Source organism: Glandiceps talaboti, chromosome 11 (genome assembly GCF_964340395.1).
Source record: "Glandiceps talaboti chromosome 11, keGlaTala1.1, whole genome shotgun sequence".
Lineage (NCBI taxonomy): Eukaryota > Metazoa > Hemichordata > Enteropneusta > Spengelidae > Glandiceps > Glandiceps talaboti.
In genome coordinates, this window is record NC_135559.1 from 16,321,050 (window position 1) to 16,344,379 (window position 23,330).

At 35.0% G+C, this 23,330-nt stretch overlaps 1 protein-coding gene across 1 annotated transcript in view; it reads left to right on the top strand.

Moving 5' to 3' along the window:
- The window catches only part of LOC144441934 (transmembrane 9 superfamily member 2-like), a 23,697-nt gene extending 8,254 nt beyond the window's left edge, over positions 1-15,443 (top strand). The window contains exons 4-16 of the mRNA XM_078131203.1: positions 1,843-1,970; positions 2,797-2,935; positions 3,293-3,423; positions 4,034-4,142; positions 4,770-4,849; positions 5,364-5,472; positions 6,197-6,329; positions 6,760-6,879; positions 7,701-7,918; positions 8,583-8,734; positions 10,657-10,768; positions 11,384-11,555; positions 11,704-15,443. Of these exons, the coding sequence (XP_077987329.1) occupies positions 1,843-1,970; positions 2,797-2,935; positions 3,293-3,423; positions 4,034-4,142; positions 4,770-4,849; positions 5,364-5,472; positions 6,197-6,329; positions 6,760-6,879; positions 7,701-7,918; positions 8,583-8,734; positions 10,657-10,768; positions 11,384-11,555; positions 11,704-11,771 (1,671 nt within the window). The 3' untranslated portion in view covers positions 11,772-15,443. The remainder of the gene's footprint in view (positions 1-1,842; positions 1,971-2,796; positions 2,936-3,292; positions 3,424-4,033; positions 4,143-4,769; positions 4,850-5,363; positions 5,473-6,196; positions 6,330-6,759; positions 6,880-7,700; positions 7,919-8,582; positions 8,735-10,656; positions 10,769-11,383; positions 11,556-11,703) is intronic.
- The last annotated feature ends 7,887 nt before the right edge of the window (positions 15,444-23,330 follow it).

A 23,330-nucleotide genomic window follows, 5' to 3' on the forward strand; every position in this document is an offset into this window, starting at 1 on the left:
GTAATTTTTATTTGAGATTTATCTTGTTTCATGGTCAATAAAAAAAGATTTGCACATGGAACTTTGATGGGATATTAATTCAGGATTGTAGTAATGATAGAAAAATAATAGTTTTTCCTCGTAGATATTTCATGGATTTAAAATATTCTGTTTTGAAAGTTTGAGTCCATAGTTGGTTTTGTTGAATGAAGTGGTGGTGCCCCTGGTTTATGCAAGAGATTGGTGTGTATTTATGTTATGAAGAGTTCACAGTATTGTATTATTTCTCTGAGAGAAAGTGAAATCAATAACAGCATTGAAAATAGATTTTGAATGAAAGTGAATCCAAAATAGCAACTTGCTATTTATAGACAAATTTACCCAATGAAAGCATAATGAAAAGCAAAATTTATAATTTGATGTCATAATGATGACATGATATATCGGTATGATTTATTCAGTACTTTGATCTTGTACAAAGCAAACAATGGAAAATGATACAAAGACATGAGTATTACTGTGAAAACAAACAAACACACACACACACACACACACACACATACATACACACACACACACACACCGCATCACATGCATACATACGTACGTACGTACGTACGTACGTACCTACATAATGCACATAGACTTACAAGTATGAACATACATGTACACATCTACTACCTACCTACATACACACACACACACACACATACATTTTTGTACATGCATACACATACTTATACATACACACATGTACTCTATACCCACACATACATACATACATACCAACTACCTACACACACACACACACACACACACACACACACACACACACACACACACACACACACACACACACACACACACACACACACACTGTTTACTTGCATAGAATATGAATTTGGCTAATTGTATAACCTCCAATTTCTCTATCTACAACAAGACAAACAATTCCTCACAGATTTTTAATAAAAATATCTGGGCATATATTTCTCATCAGTTTGTGCCCTCTAATGATAGCTAAATACTGTTATTATAAGTCAAAATGGTGAAACTGGGAATTCTTGTGAGTCACCACATAGAAAGAGATAGGGGAACACCTGATTTTGGCATGTCACTAAAAATTATGTTCGTCACATTGGCATAGAGGGCACACTGTTTCTCATACAGGTCAACATTACTAAGTACTACTACCACTACGGGTACCTGAATAAAGTGACAAATCAAGAAAAACACAAAAATGGTAGCATTCACATTCATGACATTTCCATCCCTTTGAATTATTCACATCCTCTGTTTCATTTACAATTACCCCCGGTGTTGATGGTCCATACATCTGAACATTGACAATGAATTGTAACAGTTATAGTGTATGCCACATATTTAACAAGTCTTGACTTGTATACATACGCGTACATTACATTGTGCATGTGTGTGTGTGTGTGTGTGTGTGTGTGTGTGTCTGTGTGTGTGTGTGTGTGTGTGTGTGTGTGTGTGTGTGTCTGTGTGTGTGTGTGTCTGTGTGTGTGTGTCTGTGTGTCTGTGTGTGTCTGTGTCTGTGTGTGTCTACAACACATACAAAAGTCATGTATTAGAAATTAGTAGAGTATCACCAAGAGTATATCATGTTTGGAAACAGACAGACTGAAACACGTACTCAAATATACAGACATTGGCACAAGCACAGACATTCAATATTTATGTACATGTATATGAATTCTTCTAGAGGTAGATAAAATCAGAACTTTTAAGCGTCATGTTTTCCATTTTGTATTTAATAGCTTGAACTATAGAATATTGATTTCTTGTGATTCAGAAATAATTTTCTGTCAATAATGGAACTTTTTTTGGTTGATTTTTCAGATAACATTCAATAAGGAAGAAAAATGTAAAAATTTGTGCCAGAAGGTGTACAAAGACGCTGATAAGGACAGAGCCAAGCATTTGAAGTTTTTATTGGATGGTATCAAACAGAATTATCAACATCATTGGTAAGACATAAACAGTGCTTTCATGATTAGCCTTAAGAAAGGAAAATTCCTATTCAAACATATTTCTACATTGAGTACACTTGATATTGATCACTGCTGTCAATGTACAAATGATTTGGAGTGATGAAATATCACTTTGATAACTTACTCAATTTTGAACTCTTGTAAGGAAGCTCTGCCACATTTGAAATATGTTTGGACATGTGTTCAGGCATTTGGAAAATTTCCTGCAAGGGTTCATGGGAAAACCTCAGGTGATAACACCACACGAGTGTCCTAAACTCTGTCTTTTGACACTTTTTGTATGCTGTGATATTCTTCATGAAATGTTTGCTATGTTAAGCAGTATTCTGTCAAAATTTGTTGTTCTTTGTACAAGATAGTAAATCTCAACTGTTTTCTAATCAGAGGCACAAAGGTGTGTGCTGAGTTTTGGTTTCAGCATACTGAACATCCCACTCGACACAGGCGATGTTTGTTCTTAATTTTGTCAAATGTTTATATAAGCAATGAAATTTGATCAAATATAGCTCTAAGCCCATCTCAAGCTGTGCTAAAATTACCTACTGACAGCCAGTGTCTCTATTGAGCTCAATTGTAATCTTACACAATTACACTTGAGCTCAATAGAGAAACTGGCTGTTAGTAGGTAGTTTTAGCAAAGTTTGAGACAGGCTGAGAGCTATATTCATTGAATTTTGTTGTATTCTTTCACATTGTATTTCCAAGTAGATAAATGTAGTAGAGTTGTTTTATTAATTAAAATTCCAAGATAAATAGCCAGTTTCATCCATATGGCCACTTTAAATATTTCTTGTGTTTACAGGATTGTTGATAATATGCCAGTCACATGGTGTTATGATGTAGAAGCACAGGACGGATCCAACAAGTACTGTTCCCCAGGTTTTCCTGTTGGTTGCTACGTCACTTCCAAGAAGGTGCCAAAAGATGCCTGTGTCATCAACGTAAGTGATATCCAAAGCCTTCATACTCTGATCTTATCATCTTTGTTGGTGTAACCCAAAGATCACATGTAGCTGAAGCCACATCCTTTCAAGCATTAACCCGACTTTGACATTTCGGAGAAAACTTGTGTTGTTCAGCAGGGTTATACTGAACATCACCCTTCTTATATAAACACAAACCTGGTTAAGTTTGAGTCACCCAGCTGATGCTTGGCAGGTTTGAACCCATTCTGTAGATGTAAGAGGCTTACAAGCTAACCACTCTTACAACGACAACCCCTTTCTTGTCATATTCTTACATTCCCAGTAAAGAAAAACTTATGAAATATTGTCATTTTCCCCCTTATTGCTGCACAGCCTTTATACAGTGAGCCAGACACCTACTATCTGTTCAACCACGTGGACATCAAGATTACATATCATAACATTGAAGAAGAGGGCCTTGCAAATGCCGCTAGATTACTGTCTGCTAGACTTGAACCAAGAAGGTAAGTAAAGTTTGGTTGAGTTGTGTTTATTTACAGCTACAAGATTATAGATTATCTGACTAGTATATATTGTTTCTCAGGAGTTACTCTCTACTAGTTGTACCATAACTCTTTATTTCCACTTTACCTCAGAGGAAGAAGGCTTACTGCCTTCAAAAACTCATGTCATTTAAAAAAAAAAAATTAAGCATTACATTTTTGTGATCACTGTTACTGTAGTCTTGCAGACGTATTAGGAAACCAGTACCAGTATTATATCAACATTTATAGAAACATTTTTGTTCAAGGTATTCAGAAAGGCCCATGTCAGGTTACTTTTAGAAGTGATGCATGAGACTTACTCAACAACTTATGTTAATTAAAACATATTGTCAACTGCTTCTGTTGTAATTGTTATTGTAATACAGGGTACGGTGAGTGAGCGAGCGAGGGAGTGAGTGAGTGAGCGAGTGAGTGAGTGAGCGAGTGAGTGATTTAAGGTTAGACAAAATTTCTCAGGGAGTGAGACGAAATGGTCGTAATTCAGTGATTCAAGATTGCTTTTTATGATGTTCTTCACTCCATTATTATTGTTAGATTTTGTAATATTTTGTGTTATTTTACTTTTCAGTTTGAAACATGAGAAATCAGGTGATTGTGATGATAACCTTAAACCAATGGCCATCCCTGCTGCATTTAAGGATGTCACAATTAACTACACCTACTCAGTCTCATTTGAGGTAAGATGATACAATGAATGAATTTATAATATGCTCTTAGTTTTAAGAAAGAAGTCCTGCATTATGTTAGATATTGTCACTCGCATGTACACATTGTAGTCATTTCTCGGGGGTTTTGTGTGTGAGGAAGTCGATTCATATTTGTTGACAGAACCCCATGACATGCAATTGCAAGTGTGGCATACTCGGGGGTGGGTGTATTGTGGGGTGGAGGGGGGTATTTGCACAAGTACTTGCAATGTTCTCTGTTCTTGTACTTTCGTGAGTGAAATTGCATTAGAACACATGCAAACACAAGTGTTAATACCCATGTCATGGGTTCTGTTATTATTACATATGTTGATCTGAAATGGCAAATTTCCATAAATATCGTAAAAATCATACAGCGCAATCATGCGATTTTGTGTGTAGCAAACAATTGTATCCTCATTTGCATATGATTTAGTACATACAAGGGTTAATCCTGAGTGCAATTTATATCAAGAAGTTTTTCAAACTCACGAAGGTTGCACACGTAAGTGAAGATACTGTGATATTGTTCAACAACCAAAAAGATCACATCTCTTCATATTGTCATCCAGATGGCCAGACTGATAGACTATGATTTTTACCTACTTTCATTTACAGTCTAACCCTGGAGTGAAGTGGGCATCTCGATGGGATTACATTCTGGACTCCATGCCACATACAAACATTCAGTGGTTCAGGTGAGTAATTTTTCCACAGTAGTATCGTATCTTCCTTGTTTACTTCAAAACAACTTGCACTCATTAAAATAATTGCTATCCAAAAAGAGCAGTCAATGACACACCTAAAAGACACTGTACCCAGTGATAACAATTTTTACAATTTTTTTTCGATAAATCCTGTCAACATTGCTCTGTCATATAAAAGCCAGAACTCTAATGTTATGACCTCCTGTATTTGTGAGTTCAGAAATGAGCAAGGACATATAAGAACACCAGTTTATTGAAATAGTGTTATCAACACTGGGCACATTGTCTGTCAGTCTTGTCCAGTCATTCACCTGTAATTATCAGGACTGGTGTAAAGTTGGTTGAAAAAATTCAGTAGATATTATACAAATGGCTTTATATGTGTTTCTTTGTTTCAAATACGTGGTGAATACTTTGATATTTCAATGTTGCTAATTTTGAATGATCTGTCAGTTTTCATTACCACTTATTTTGAATGTGCTATATGTATGTTGATTATTTACAGTATCATGAACTCCTTGGTGATTGTACTATTCTTGTCTGGTATGGTAGCTATGATTATGCTGAGAACACTCCACAAGGATATTGCCCGTTACAACCAAATAGACTCAGCTGTAAGTACATCCTATTTCTTTGCCCCCCCCCCCCCCCACCTACCTCCAAATAGACTCCGCTGCAAGTAGATCCCATTTCATTGCCCCCCCCCACCCCCCACCTACCTCCAAATATATTCAACTGTAAGTACATCCTATTTCATTACCCCACCACCACCACCACCACCACCTACCTCCAAATAGACTCAGCTGTAAGTACATCCTATGGTATGTCATTGCCCCCCTCCCCCACCTACAACCAAATTGACTCTTGTAAGTACACCTATTATCCTATTTCATTGCCCCCCCTCCCCCACCTACCTCTAAATTGACTGTAAATACATCATATTTCATTGCCATCAAGTTTGAGTTCACTGTTTGCTTTCTTACAAAGTAAATACAATGCAGAAATGGAACCACAGAAGGATTTATCATCATACCCTCAATATGATTAAAATATAGAAACACCTGTACAATTTTAGTATGTTAGGGAGTCTAATTCTAACACTGATTTTTACATATTTGTGACTCTAATGTCCCAGTCTCACTGACTAATCCATACCTTATAATAAATATAAGTTGTTCAGAACATGTTAGGAGGTTATACTGCATTGCTTTTAAACAGCGCCCTCTTGTGACAGTATTTATACAAAATTTGCATCAGCTTTACATGGCTGTGTCAATTCATAAGTTTCCAATGACCAACTTGTTGACTCAATACTCTCCTTTCCTTTCCCTTTTCCAGGAAGATGCCCAGGAAGAGTTTGGATGGAAGTTAGTCCATGGTGATGTATTCCGTCCACCTAGAAGAGGAATGCTGCTGTCTGTCCTCCTTGGTACTGGTTCCCAAATTATCTTCATGGTTTTCATCACCCTTGGTAAGTGTCCTAATCCATTAAAATATCTATATTCAGTATCAATTCTAATGTTAAATATGACTCCTTGGTTATAAAAAAAAGTGAGTCTCTTTCAAAAAAGATATTCTACAAAAAGTACAAAGAAGAATTTATAGAATATACCATGAATATGAACAGAATTTGGGAAAAAAAGTTGTGAATCTTCTATTTTCCCAACTTATAGATTTTTTGTACAAACAAATACCCACCTGGTTGAAAGAATATTAGTATATAAAAAATAACAAATTGTTCTTCTTGTATATACAGTATTTGGACAAAGTATATCTTAGTTGGACATCTGAAAATATTTAACTTGTTTATTTCATTGTTTTTCCAGCATATAACTTGTTAGTGATTTATAGTACACCCAGTACAATAAACTGACAGACGTGCATGTTATTTGTTTTTGCAGTGTTTGCTTGTCTTGGATTCCTGTCACCAGCTAACCGTGGTGCACTGATGACCTGTGTACTAGTTGTCTTTGTGTGTCTAGGAACCCCAGCTGGATATGTTGCTGCAAGAATGTATAAAAGTGGGTATTTTAAAGTGTTGAAATGATTATAATATTATGTGTGTAACACATCAATAGTAAATAAGTACAAAAAAAGAAGAATCTTCAACTAGTTTCACAGCGATGTGAATGTATGTATGTATGTATGTATGTATGTATGCATGTATGTATGTATGTGTGTATGTATGTATGTATGTATGTATGTATGTGTATGTATGTATGTATGTATGTGTATGTATGTATGTATGTATGTATGTGTGAATGTATGTATGTATGTGTGTGTGTATGTATGTATGTATGTATGTATGTATGTATGTGTGTATGTATGTATGTATGTATGTATGTGTGTATGTATGTATGTATGATTGTATGATTGTATGTATGTATGTATGTATGTATGTATGTATGTATGTATGTGTGTATGTATGTATGTATGTATGTATGATTGTATGTATGTATGTGTGTATGTATGTATGTATGTGTGTATGTATGTATGTATGTATGTATGTATGTATGTATGTATGATTGTATGATTGTATGTATGTATGTATGTATGTATGTATGTATGTATGTGTGTATGTATGTATGTATGTATGTATGTGTGTATGTATGTATGTATGTATGTATGTATGTATGTATGTTTGTGTGTGTATGTGTGTGTGTGTGTGTGTGTGTGTGTGTGTGTGTGTGTGACTACATGCATACATGACTTTAGTAATCTTTACATACTACAAGTTTCATACAAAAACTTAAGCTTAGGTACTTTATATTGACAATGAATTTTACAGAGAAAGTAAGATAAAACTGAATATTGATCTTTTTGAATTGTTCTTATTATGCAGCATTTGGTGGTGAACGTTGGAAGTCCAATGTATTGATGACCTGTTTCTTCATCCCTGGCATTGTGTTTGTGGATTTCTTTATTCTCAACTTGGTGCTATGGGGAGAAGGAAGCTCTGCAGCTATTCCATTTACAACATTACTGGCTCTACTTGGACTCTGGTTTGGTGTCTCAACCCCACTCATCTTCCTCGGAGCTTACCTTGGCTTTAAAAAGAGGGTAAGAAGTAGTCATATAGAAATCTAGTAAGACAGGGTTGAATTGCAGTTTATTTCCTATATAAGAAAGGAGTATTTGGCAAGCAAATTGAATAAGTAAATAGCCATGAGTGCCAAATATAAATATTACACAAAAGTGAAAGTACAACATGTGATATGTAAACTACAGGTACAAGACATATTTCTAATGAGTGAACTAGGATCCATTGTCTAGCTGAGGCATAACTTTCAAAATGAGGCAGTTACTGTGGTGAGAATTTCAACATATTTGACACTCCAATAGTGAGATCAAACCATGAAGATTTTTGTCAAGGCAAATAGTGTTGTGTATGTCTATATTACTATGAACCTGGAAAGTTTTTGATAAAGGCTTATTTCCACTTATATTGAAGGAAAACAAAAACGCTAAAATAAGTAGTGACCAGTGTGCTTTCTTTTACATACACACAATATACCAGTCTGGTAATTAGTAAAAATTAGTCTATGAACACTCGCTGAATACTGTAAAATCACAAAATATCCATGGTGAAAATATCTATTTTGCAGTATATATTAAATTACAAAGCTCGGTGTAGACATTCTAAAACTCTGTTCAGTGTCTTGAATTTCCAGCTAAAGGAATGTACCATAGTGGAGATGTAACAACCTGTTTGATTTGTCCACAGCCTATTGAATTCCCAGTTAGGACCAATCAGATTCCCAGACAGATCCCAGAACAGTCTTTCTACACCAGACCTTTGCCAGGAATAGTGATGGGTGGTGTTTTACCCTTTGGATGTATCTTTATCCAATTGTTTTTCATTCTAAACAGTATCTGGTAAGTTGTTATTGTCAGAATTTTCTTTTCTTTTTTGCCATAATAATGGTGGATAACTTTTGACTTGCTGAGGATTGAGAAAAGGTTGTAGTAATAACCACCATAAATGAATGATTTTCAAACAGATGTGAAACTCTAGATATGATGAATCTGGAGTATGAATCTGTAAGATTGTGTACTGTGGTTTCAATTATAACTGCAAAGTATAGTACACAACCAGTGGGGGGAGTGGGGGGGGTGGGGGGGGGGGCGCTGCTGCAGTGTTTGTTTTGCTCTTGCGTATATTGCTACTCCTCATTTCAGGGACATGATATTGTAACGTCCCGGCCGGGGGTAACAGTAGGTCTGTTAACAAGATTATCGTAACATTGTAGTGAGTATCAAAGCATCATCAACCACGATTAGAAATTGTTACAAGTTCGGCGCACGATCGTACGAGTCGACATACTACAAGCTCTTGGCAATACTAGCTAGGGCATGGGCCTTGGGAAGTGCAGTTGAATTTCCCGGTTGTGGAAGTACGGTTGTGACTTTTATGTCGTCGATAAATGGGTATTTGTGTTACATGTTCTAAAAGAATAAACTACTGTTTTATGTTGTCGGTACAGTAACATTCGTCAATGGTCAAGTTGAGTTGAGAAATCACGATGTTCCGCAACTCGTGGCATCCATACATAAACATCGAGACACAAGCGATGAATGTATTCAGTTATTCATAGCTCGAAATTTTGTTACGTAAATGACGTTTTTATTCTAAATTTTGAAGAAAAAAATTATTTTAGGTGACTTATAAATCTAGTAACATCAAACCATACAATAACGAGGACAAACTTTAGTTTTTAATTGATTTTTCTGGATATGTCTGAATTAGACTGACGAATGCTGTGACTCAATCTTACTTAGGGAGTATGACAGAGGTTTCTCCGTTAATCTTAGCTTGCAAACATGGTTTTGAAACCAACATCTTGCATAGTGTCGATTGTCTTTAAAATGTTTTGTGACATATGGGAACTGTTGTTAATTTTTTTTCTCGTCCACATCAGACAATTAGATGTCATTCAAAAAATATACTTTAGTGTCAACACCCCTGGAAAATGGCCAAAATCAATATGAATACCCCTGGAAAACTGACGGAAAAACCCCTGGAAAGTCCTGGAATTTTGTTTTGCTTTAAGTGTACGAACCCTGAACTTAGGGACACTCGCACAATGTCTGACTCATGCTCTCTAAGCAAACATCGTTTGTTTTTTGGGGAGGGTTCAATTGTTGAACTTCATTTTCACACTTCTAACCAAATTTTGACAGAAAACTTTTACTCCTTCAATGATAATAGCTTTTGTATTTACTATTGAGATGTTAATAAGTTGATTAAAATTGACTTCTAATATGACATACAGTGCTGGGTTTCATGTAATATTTTGATGTGTTTACCATTATGAATTTATGCATAATGTCACAAGTTCAATAAGCGAACATCATTCTGGGGGGGGGGGGGGGGGGGGGGGGGGGGTTAGCATCAGTGCGATTGCTGAACTTCATTTTCACACATCTAAATTTTGACGGAAAAGTTTCACTCCTTCAATGATAATACTTATTATTTTGTGTATTCACTACTGAGATGTTGATAAGTTGATTAAAATTGACTTCTGATGTGAGATATGGTGCTGGGTTTCTGGTAGTATTTTCACATGTTTACCATCATGTTTTTACATTACTTTGATCACAGTGGTGTGATTGACCGCAACAGTGCTCATCAAAGTTACATCATATATAAATGTTTGATGTCGCACTTGTGAACGTTCATTTAATGATGTTCATTTGTTGAGATTATGTGACATTGTGTGATCGTCCCTTAGGAAACCAAAACCTTGATTTCTTTTCTACTCTGACAATAATGTTCTTGTTTCTTTTTTGTTGTGTAGGTCTCATCAGATGTATTATATGTTTGGGTTCCTGTTCTTAGTTTGTGTGATTCTGATTATCACTTGTTCAGAGGCTACAGTCTTGTTATGTTATTTCCACCTTTGTGCTGAGGTAAGTTAAACAAGTATTTTATTAATATAATGAGCAAACATAAGATTGCTATACCAAAACCGATACCAGTGTTAAGAATCCTACCATTGGAACCCATAGAAAAACATGCGAAAGTGTTCCTGACTCACCACGGCATATATAGCACTCAATGGTAAAATTGATTTCCCAACGGAAAACAAGTGAAAGTGTTCCCGACTTACCATGGCCTATAAAGCACTCTATGGTAAAATTGATTTCCCAACAGAACATGTACAACCTGATCAACCAGACAATCTCATTCATATACTCTGTTTAATACTGGAATAAATGTTCAATAGTGATATAAAGATGACATAACCATCTGTGTGCGTGTGTGTGCGTGCGCGTGTGTGTGTGTGTGTGTGTGTGTGTGTGTGTGTGTGTGTGTGTGTGTGTGTGTGTGTGTGTGTGCGTGCGTGCGTGCGTGCGTGCGTGTGTGCGTGTGTGTGTGTGTGTGTGTGTGTGTGTGTGTGTGTGTGCATGTGTCTGTCTGTGTGTGCACATACATGTGTATGTGTGCATGTGTGTGGACACACGTGTAGACAAATTCATGTGTTTGCTTATGGTACTTATGTAAATATTTTGTTTAATTTACAGGATTATCACTGGTGGTGGAGGTCCTTCCTGACCAGTGGCTTCACAGCCGTGTATCTATTTATTTACTGCATTCATTACTTTGTATCCAAATTGACCATTGAGGGCATGGCCAGTACAGTCTTATACTTCGGTTACACTGGTATCATGGTCTTACTGTTTTTCTTGTTCTGTGGTAAGTAGAATTTACTAGAAGTCACATTGATTTTATCTTTCATTTCATTTATTAACACTTTTTAAATAACAATGCTTACATCCACTATATTTGCAAAACTACTAGTTCAGGAGAAAGTTCTAATAAATTTCTATTTTTTCTGTTACAGGTTCTATAGGGTTCTTCTCCTGTTTGTGGTTTGTTATCAAGATTTATGGTGTAGTGAAAGTTGACTAAGGGAAACATTTCACGAAACAACTTTAACAACAATACGGTATATTGTTATGGACATTTAAGTACAGGCAGAACTCTTATTGAACTAAGGTTGAACGCACCTCAAAATGTGAAAATTTGCTTTTTAAGTTGTATTCAGCAAAACCCACCCAGTTTTGAAATCAGTGAAGAAATATTAGAGGGACAGCCATGCATATATTTAGAAAAGATGTCTGTGTTAGTTTTTAATGATATAGCTTCTATGTACAATAGTAAGTATTTCTGCTTTAAACATGTGCAGTGTTAGCAAGACTTAGTCAAGGAAAAGCAGAAAACTCCCCGTATAAAGATGTCTATTCATTCAGGCAAAGTGAAGTAAACTTGCAAACTAACTTTGAAACTACTATCAACATCTATGTAAACATTATCGTTCTTTAATTTGTCGAATCAGCTGTAACATGGTAATTTTATAATTTTTTTGACAGTTGCACACAATGGTTTACCAGATTCATATATTGAAGTTTCTTAAGTATATGAAATAGTTTGGTTTTATATATAATTTGTAAGAGGTGCGTTCTTCCTTATCTGCTGCTAGAACTGTACAAGGAATCCGTTAAAACAGTTGGCAATTGATACTTTAGACATTTTCTCGATACAGAGCTCAATTTTTCAGGAGAAAGAAGGTAATATGACTGACATTTGTGAGTACATATGTTTATTTAAAATATAAAGGGGTATACTGAAAGATTTGAACATTCTGAAGATATGAGTAATACTACAAGTTGTAGCTTTTTGGGTGATTTTATCCCCAATATGTATAATAGTCAAGTTATTTCAATATGGGGTTGGTTGGCAGTGGGGGTGGGCAGGATCGGGGTGGGCAAGGTTGATTTAAAATTTGGAGAACATTTTCCTATGTGATTCATCAAATACACTTGGTCAGGTACCTCAGCAATATAAAGCAGAAGTTGTTTGATAAAATTAGTGGATTTGTAATGTATTACCTGTAAATGTATTCATTGTTTTTGAGGGGCACTACCGGTAAATATAATTTATCTTGACACTCACAACACACCAATATATACTTTTTATCCGCATTGGTTCTCATCAGAGGAAAGTACTTGCAAAGATGTGCAGATGGTAAAATTAGATTATCCTAAAAACTCTTCGCCAGGCTAGGTCTTTTCCAATATCATATCATAATTTGGTGGATTGGTATTGTGTATGGTCGAGTATGATACATTGTAATAATATAAAGTCCAAAATATATTACATCATTGAGAGATTTGATTCCAACGTCACACGAGATATTGTGCATTTGTAATTTGTCTGTGAATTTGTACTTTGTCATTTTCTGTTCTCATGATTTATGTGTAGCTGACCAAAGATTTCACAAATATTTTTTAAGAAATCTATTGCAAGAAACTTAAGTTTGAAAGAAACAATGTATAGATTTCTAGGCCATAACCAACTTTCATTCAGCACAAAGTCTTAGTGATAAAATGCAAAAACAAAAACAAAAAACCTTTCGTCATGATTTATCAATTTATGACTGTAAAGACTTCAAAGATTCTCATTAACGTGCTTTTAATCAGCTCAACGTTTCTCGAACAAGATATTTGCAAAGTAAGTTATTTCTCACTTAGCGAATATATTATTGCAATATGTTGTCACCAGAGGGCGCTGTTTGTAGAATATTGAACTAGTATTCTCTTTATCACTGGGTGACTGATAGCGATAATGTATTTTCTTCAGTTCAAAGAATTTTATCATGTTAATTTGAAAAAACATAATTACACTGTTTAAAGGTGGTTTACAGTTAATGTTTTACACTACAAACACCATTTAGAGATTTAGTTTAATAGTCAGACACATTTCAGTGTCATTGGCACTTTTTTTCATGGCTGTGTGTTTTTAAACACAAGTTCAAAATGATTCACTCTTTCTCCCTAAAATTGTCACATCACTGCAAAAAATAGTATCAATTGGTGCAAAATTTGACTAACCTCATGGGTTTAGGGAAGTGCAATATGACCTTTAAACTTTGACTTTTGACATTTCACTTCTTAGGGCAAGCTGTGTAGATTGTGAAATATTTGCTTCATTCAGGAGTGGAATTTGAAAGTTGTAGTCTGATATCACACAAGGGGAAATTAACTTTAATGTAATTCTGCTATTCTGGGAAGACAGAACTGCTGGAATGATCTTTGATGGGAAAATCCAGGTTTGATTTATTCATATGCTGCACATCGACAAAGTTTGGAATACAGAAAGGTTTAGAAGTAAAATTTCTATAGATACATATTTCATACTTCTAACGTTTGTGGTAAATCACATCATTTTAATCGGGAGAGATATTTGTGTGAAAAGAAAAATTGTTCCCTTTCTGCCCTTGAAGGTTTGTCAGTGGTTTTCGTTTTGAATTCTCAGCTGTTACGAGAGATTCAAACATTTTTTTTTGTTTTTTATCAGGACTTATTTTGTAGAAGGAAAATGTTTATAAGTAGGAGCAGCATAGTAATTTTTGTGCCTTTCCAAAAAAAACCCCCAAGATATTTCTCTAATTATGCTATCCTGTATGTGTTAAGTAATTTATTTTTCTCATTTCTTCAAATGGTTATTAGTTATTATGATTGAGTGCTGTAACAATTCTGAAGGAAAAGTTTGTTTCCTTGGAACCTAATTGTACATTTTCTGAGGTTAAAGCCAGGTTTATTGTGGCAAAGGTGATGAAAGAAACATTTTTTTTTAGTTTTTAAAAGTCAAGTTTTATTTCTCCAAATCAAACACTACAATGTTCTCTATGGAAAGGTTAGTTGGAGGTCACATGGTAATTGAAATTATTTTTGCATTACAAAATTAAGCAAATCACAAGTTTGGGATAACACAATGTTTGGGTTTCTTTTGCCCCTTTTTGATATCTTATGTATTGAATTTCATGTCATTTGTTGTAAAGTGAGTGGTGTGTATGTCTAAAGTTTTGAATTATGTACTTTGATGTAGAAATGTTGATAATTTTGGTACACACTTCTGTACTCCTATAGCAGCCATCTTTGATTTTTCCCACAATGTCTCACGATGTCAAAGGTTATATTTGATATTCATTCTTGCCAGACATTTGTCTTTGAAATGTAAGTGTACTGAACTTTGTAGATTACAAAAGAGTGATGTTTGTAACAATATTTAATTGAAATATTTTAACCATTTCAAAAAGTGATCTGTGACCTTTGACATTTCAAGGGATTCTGGGAGTTATCCAAGATGGCAGCTATAAGCTGAAAACTCTTTATTTTTGCATGAAGTAATTTTTAATGGTTTGATTATATGCTCTTGTTGTACATGTTTACTGCTATATTTTCATTTAAATTAATTTGACAGGAATTGAAGTATTTTACAAAAAAATGATTTCAGGATGACATTTAGGCTTTTCTCATCCCCAACAATTCCAAATTGTAAACAATGTATTTTGTATAGATAGAAATGCAACTAAAGCAATCCAGTGCTGGCCCCTATATGACCATGTATATGATGTTCATGTAGAAATATATTGGCAAAATTTGTCAGTTTAAGAATTGTGTTGCATACATGCACATAATAGACCAGTCTATTTTATTTGTCAAACTTTCCTGAGCATGTTAATATCAGAATTGTCAAGTATTTCAATATTGTTTCCCATTGGCTTTCTTCTTGGTGTATGAGGTAATTAATCAATAAATACACACTTAAAACAATTTTATTCTCGTTTATCAACTTTATGGTGGATGCAGCAATATGTTTGTGTTCGTGCAAGTCTTGTTTTTTTTCAACAGAAAATTGACACCAGTTGATATTTATATTGTTAGTTTATTATCCCTCAAGGGAAATGCATCTTGCAACAACTGACATTGAAAAATACAGATGTACAGTAAAATGCACAACAAGGATGTACAAAAACATGGAAAACTGGGTATAAAATGTATGTATAATTGACCCACACTTCAGACATGTACTCCGAGTAGTATCTTATTGTAGTATTCAACTGGCAGAGGGAAGTAATTTGACAAAAGTCAAGAAAGAAACTTACAAATTACAACCTGAACACATATTAAAGCACTCTGCTATTGTCACAATTTGCTTGTGTTACAAATAGTTTACACACCTTCCACTGTCGAGATGCACACTATGTGTCCCATCTATCCCTCACAGGCAAGAAAAGGAAGTCTAAGTACTGTTGCTTGGGCCTATTTGTTTATTTCCTTCATAGGAAATTGCCAAACGCATTGAAATGTGAAGGAATGCATACTGCACCATCTCGAGATAAACTGAAATTATTTGTCACCAACAGGCAAAACCAATGGGAGTACTACTACGCTTGAATCCAGGTTTGTGTACATTCATGTATGCATGCATCCATGTCCACCTATATCTCTGACATGCATGAGCCGATTTTAACCAAACATGGCACAAATGTCAAATATTTAGTTGTATACACACTTTACTTTCATTCTTGATAATGGCTGAATGGCTGCCACATTTAAAGTGAAAATTTATGTTTTGATCACTAACTCTGGAATCTTAATTAGCATTTGAGTGTCTACGTTCACGTTGGCCATGATGAACTTACTACTGAGACATTGACCTTTTGGTCACAAACTATATGTTTAGGGTCAAAATGACCCAAAATATTCAAAGGTGTTCATGTATACTGCTGACGTGACATGTATGGACCGGTTTCAAACGAACCTAACATAAATGTCTGATAATGGTCCAACAATTTAGGTCATTTTATCTCATAACCTTCACAATAATGACCAAAATGAGTAATATTTGTTGTAAAAATTCACAATATGAATGAGTAAGTTGAAACATTGGAGGCAATGTATATGACTACAAATTGCTTATTGTTGTAATTTAAAAAAAAAATCTTTAGATGCAAATAATGTCAGTAATATTTATAGCATACCTGTCTGGTATGTAGGACAAATGTAAATCGTTTTATCAGTGCACGTACACAGCTGTGTAGCATTTGGATTAACCAATTTGCAGCTACTAATTATTTGAAATCGTTCATCATGGCAATTATTAACTTATTAAAGACATACACTCTATGCAACCATTCTTGTCCAAAGAGATTAAGATATGTTCTGTTATCATTTTGCCACAGTATAGGTTATCCCCTTAGGTACGGTCATGCTGATAGAAATGACTGTTCAGACTTTATCAAGTGGTAATTTAGTATTACTGCGTTCTCTAGGCTGTGGCTGATTGAAAGATGTAGTTTCAACAAGTCCACCTTTTAACAAATAATTGCACAACGCCACATTACCCATACCGGCTTTCACAACTCTTCAATTTGTATATTATCATGACCTCTGACCTGTGAACTATTGATATCATATACTGGTTGCAGTATATTCTTATTACAACAAACACAATTATTTAGTCGTTTTGTAATTTTTTGACGTATTTGTTTCGTTCCTAACCCATAAATCAAAGGATTCATGGCTGAGTTGGTAAAAGCGAATAAATTTGTTATAGTTGATACAGTGAGTGAGATACTATGTGGTCGAATAGAGTCTATGAGTATACAAATACATCCGGGTATTAGACTCAGAAGAAAGCTCCCCATCACCAAACACAACACTTTTGCCGCTTTAGTATCGTCAGCCAATTTACACATGCGTAGTTTGTTAGCATTATTTTCGGTTTTGCTCAAGACTGATTGATGGGTATCAGTAATCTTCCTGGCTTGTTGCCTAGCAACGTGAAAGACACGACAGTAAAACACAAACATACTGTCACTGTGTGAAAGAGAAAGAAACACAATTATGATAAATGTAATACATGATCTTAAAAGGGTTGGTAAATTGAGTAATTCAATAGGTCTTGATAGCTAACAGACATATGTACACATAAAGGTTCTCACGAGACAACATCAAAGAGAAATTTCTGTTTCCGTCTCCATGACTCACTTTGTTCCAATTTCTCTTTCTGCCTATATTTCTTTCATATGAGAGTTAGAGCAATAACAAAATATTAAAGAGATCTCTATTGACAAATTTTGTATGTCTCTAGATCTGTTGAGTCCCGGTTCTCTTTCCCCTTTGTCTGACAAACTATTGCCCCTCTGTGTGTCTGTCTCTCTGTCTCACTCTGCCACTGTCTCTCTGTCTGCCTGTCTGTCTGTCTGACTGTCTGACTGTCTGTCTGTCTGTCTCTGTCTGTCTGTCTGTCTGTCTGTCTGTCTCCCCCTCTCTCTCTCTCTCTCTCTCTCTCTCTCTCTCTCTCTCTCTCTCTCTCTCTCTCTCTCTCTCTCTCTCTCTCTCTCTCTCTCTCTCTCTCTCTCTCTCTCTCTCTCTCTAACCTTGTACGTGCACATCATCATATCATCACAAGACTTTCAACAGAAGCAGAACCATACCTGGAAGGATTAATCCAACGATGAATATAACTGTTAAATATGAAAATGATACATATGCACTATATGCACATATTTGGATAGTTTGGTTGATATCAGTAATCTCCGAGTTCCTCCATCCAAATAATGGTGATAGTCCTATCAATAGTGTTGATATCCACAATGTGATGGCTAGACCAATAACTCGATGATGTGTCACCCACAAGTTGTACCTGAGATATAGAATACACGATTTAGCATTGTATGTATGTATGTATGTATGTATGTATGTATGTATGTATGTATGTATGTATGTGACTATGTACATGTATGTATGTATGTATGTATGTATGCATGTATGCATGCATGCATGCATGCATGTATGTATGTATGTATGTATGTATGTATGTATGTATGTATGTATGTATGTATGTATGTAGGTGTGTGTGTGTGTGACTGTATGTATGTATGTATGTATGTATGTATGTAGGTAGGTAGGTAGGTATGTAGGTAGGTATGTAGGTATGTATGTATGTATGTATGTATGTATGTATGTATTACGAACATACGTATTACGCTTAAACACAACAATCACAGCATTTCAGCAATAATGATTTACGGGAAAGAGAGTTCGTTAAAACGATTTCTTTGCCAATGTATTTTTTAAAATATGCATCGCTCACCTGAATGGACGAACCACAGCAAGGTATCTATCCAGGGCAATCAAGAACAGATGTCCAACAGATGATTGCATAAAAGTGATAGTAATACATTTACTTATCATACAATCTACAAATGTAAGTAAAAGTCCATTTCTTTCAGCGACATAAAGAGGCAAGTTGATAGCCCCCACAGCAAAGTCAGCAATAGCCATACTAATAACTAATATATTGGTCGGTGTGTGAAGTCTTCTGTCGGTGCTGATAATAACAATGACAAGAATATTTTCAATAATGCAAGCAAGCGATATTATAGGTAATCCGATCAAACTGCCTATGTCCATATTTTTGTCAGGTATTCTGCCCACTTAGATACAGAATCAGCAATCGACAACGCCGAACAGTAATGTCTCTCTCACTTGCATATATCCAGTCCTCTTTCGACGTTCGCGTTCACTACAATTGCAATGAAATATTACAATACTTTCCACAACATTTGATTTTCTGAGTCTTGTCCTGACATGATTTTCAGACTCTAATATAATAAGGTTCAATTTGGTTAAATAGTGAAAACACTGACAATACACAGAATGAGAAAATGAAAGTGATTGCTTTTTGTTATTAGCATACTGTAATAGATTTTGTTGACAGGTATATTGATATGTAATGCTTTGTAAAATAGAAATATGATATACACTTTATACAGTTCTTTGATAATTACTCAACCTGTATGTTGTATAGGACGTGGATATCGAAGAAGAGAGGGAATATTGCTACAGGTAAAGAAAAATGTTTGTAGATGAACATGGGTTATTCAAAATGTCACGAATTCTTGGAGAGTTTTTTGAAAAGTAAAATGTGTAGTTACAACGATATGAATTTGAATAGAGTCAGTACGTTTGACAATATAAAATAAACTATTAACAGTCTTTATAGCAGAACACCAACATGACACATTATTCGTAATGTGATGAATTCTTGGAGTAAAAAAGTTTATTTACAAACGATATTAATTTGAATCTGTCGATGTGATAATTTAATAAACTATTACCATAGCAATAGTAGTAGTCCTTACAGCAGAACACCAACACGATATATTTTATTCTTTGTCTTCACAAACATATATCAATTACTTATCATGAGAACTTACAAGGCTGTTGGTCTACTTACTTTACACGGTGATGTGGTGATCGAAAACACCATCATATTAAGAGCATAAATGGCTTTTAATTTGCCTTTTGCATAAAAAGTAACCGACGCGATTGAGATACAAACGTGATAAAACTCTACTGAAAATCTTAAATTTCACGGCCTTAAAATGAGAAAGAAAAAAGTGATGTTTTTGTATTGTTGTACAATTAGGTAAGACTCACATAACTGACACCGAATTCAAGCTTGATGTGGGCATAAATGTGTTTATGGGTTGTCTGAAATTGTCTTACCTGACTAAATTTACAAATGTAATTGCACTCTGCCAACAAAGAGATCAGAATTATAAGTTTGCCAACATACTTCATTTTTTGGACCATAACTGAGACTGAATGGATAAAGAATTATTGAAATATGTTCAAATTTTAAACTAACATTGCAATATACTAAATAAATACAAATTCATAACTTAGTACAATACATCAGAAATTTGGATGGAATTATTAGATTGTAGTTATTTTAAGGGATTGTTCATATATTTGTCAATGTTACCAAAGTTATGTTGTTGTCATCACAATCGTCACCGCTGTGATTTTCATAGAATCGATCAACAAGCCATATTTGCCTATCTTTAGCAGTAAGTCAACTTTAAAAGACATAACTACACATTTTTATACGACTTCTTCACACTGTCAAACTCTGCGCATGCGTTCAACTAGAACTTTACCACATATAAAATGAGTAGTAAAAACAGCTCAAGTCCCTCACCTGAAAGTAGACTTTGTAATTATTAACTCAAATTATAAATAGGATGGCGACATTTTAGCACCACACTTTGATAGATACAAGATTATACGGTTATAGTCACCATAGTAACACAGTATGCTTCGAGACTTGAGAATAATCATATATTTTAATGAAAGCGTTTATTTACAACTACTTAAATAAGTTAATGTACTCCTTATTTACTCCAGAAGGTCACGTGATTAAAAATCTGAGACCATTGATCGGGCTTTGATAGGTGATTCTGTGAAGAGATAAAGAGAAAAGTTGAATAATTATCACGATTTCATCGTTTGAGTCGCCCTTCACAGGGCTTATATCAAGTAGCTCACAAAACAGTAAACAATATGCCAAATGACTCATTGTATGGACTTTGTTGCATCTACAGGTAGGTATGTATTCTATGATTAGTAAACCCACTTTTACAAAGATGATTTATTTATGAAGAATTTAATGAGATAAAACACTTTTAAATTAAATTTATTGAGATGAACTCGCACTTCACATTCTCGGCAGATCTACAGAGGCATCGTCTTTACCAAATATCTTGTAGTGGTTCTGTTATAGAAGAGTGTCAATAGTCAGCGTACCATGGCTTCCGGTGGAGAAGACGTTGAAAGGCCTCGCTATGGGTTAAGCTGGTATGAAGTCATAGACAAGATAAATAAAGAGTTAACAAACGGTAAGGTTAAGTTAAGGTAAGGCAAGTTGTAAAGTTTTTTGTTTATTTTCATGTGTTCGAATAAATAGCATACATGTGTACTGTATATTTTTACCAACCATTTAGGCGTTCAAAGACGCAATAAAAAGACCCCGTGCTAAACTGAAGAGAAACTAAAAAATATTGAAAAGACTACAAAACTTAAAACATTGCTGTCCATTATGAAGGAGATTAATTCCAACTTTTAAACACGGTGTTCCGCATCCAAAATGGCTGGTCGATTATTGTAAGTCACTGGGTTGAAAGTCCATAATAGCGTCACTGATCAAATATTTAACACTGTATGGGACAACAAAAGTGTACCAAGACACCGTTCTACCCTACCAAACATCCATTTTAAATCAATGAATGTGGTAAAATTTAGAAATATGCAGTAATATGAAATAATAGTACAAAAGCGAGCTAATAAAAAAAACATTACTTTATTGTTTACCTTTCAATACAGTAACACAGTTTACAGTTGGTTGCAATGTAACTGTGCAGCCACTGTATGGTTTTCAGCAGGTCCTAATTGAAGTAAATACATCAACAATTACATGAAACGTCTTAATATATGATAGACTTGAAAACTTAGTCTTACTAGTTCTATGTAAGTTAAACTGTGGTATTAGCCATACTAATGTTGTATAAACTTTTCAATTTCCAACACAAAACAGTGTTAGAAAGATGTGACTAAGGCCAAAAAACGAATTGTTTCTGGTCAGGACAGTTTGTCTAATGATGCGACGTACGACGCGATTTCCTTTTAATTCTCAACAAACTTGTCACTCAGTCTACGATATATGGCAGTTACTGTTCATTTTATCTAATACTTTAGAGCAAGTGTGTATGTGGGTAGATGTCATTTGCTTGTTCATGATGGGCTCTGCCGTTGTCTTCACCAAAGTATTGAGGGTCATTTTTGTGTTTCCCCATGGATATGCAGACTACATGGGGTGGACGAACACGCACAAAAAAGGACCGACGCGGGGGTATTTACATGACATGCACACTGATCAGAAACAATTCTTATTTTGGCCTAAAGCTTTCATCCTTTCACTAAGGACTTCATCAGCAGACTGAAGTAATTATTATGCACTAAAACAAAGTCGTTAATTACTAGTTTGAGAACTCCCACCACTCACTCACCCACTTACTTAGTAAGTAATGTTAACACCTGGTCCCAAGTATGTTTTATTATTAGAATCTTGTCCTCAGCTACATTTGGGGAGATGGTTGATGCTGTGCGATTGTGTATTATAAGGGGATCTAAACACAGATTACAGGAGGTTGGGCTGTGTATGATTTTGGGGTCATCATTTTTCATGCAAATTGTTCGGGGAGGGTCAGTTTTTGTTTTGTGCAATTATATTTTTGATGACAAATAGTCAAGTGACAGGGGGGGGGGTCTGCAATTTACGTCATGGCTCTGGGTGAGGGTGGTTGCAACCCTTTTCATATGTTGAACTTCTGAAACACACGCTCCCCTAATTTATTTCTAGTCCCCCATTGCAGGTTGTTCATCAAAGGTAATAATAGAAACAAAAAGGTGACAGATACATGCTTGGTGTGCTAAACAATCATATATATGTGACCGAAATTATTCATCGAATGAATTATGAAAAGTTATAATTGCAGAAATAGGGATATCTAACTACCCAACATCTATATTCAGCTAATCATACCGCCACCTAGAGGACAGCTGTAGCTATGGAATTTGTCATTCTGATATGGATTGTTGAGACCAATGTGTGGAAGTTGTACTGATGGTGCTTAACACACACACACACACACACACACACACACACACACACACACACACACACACACATATATATATATGTAATACAAAATTCTAAATTCAAACGATAATGTCACTATTTCTGTATGACTACACATGAATTGGAATACAATGT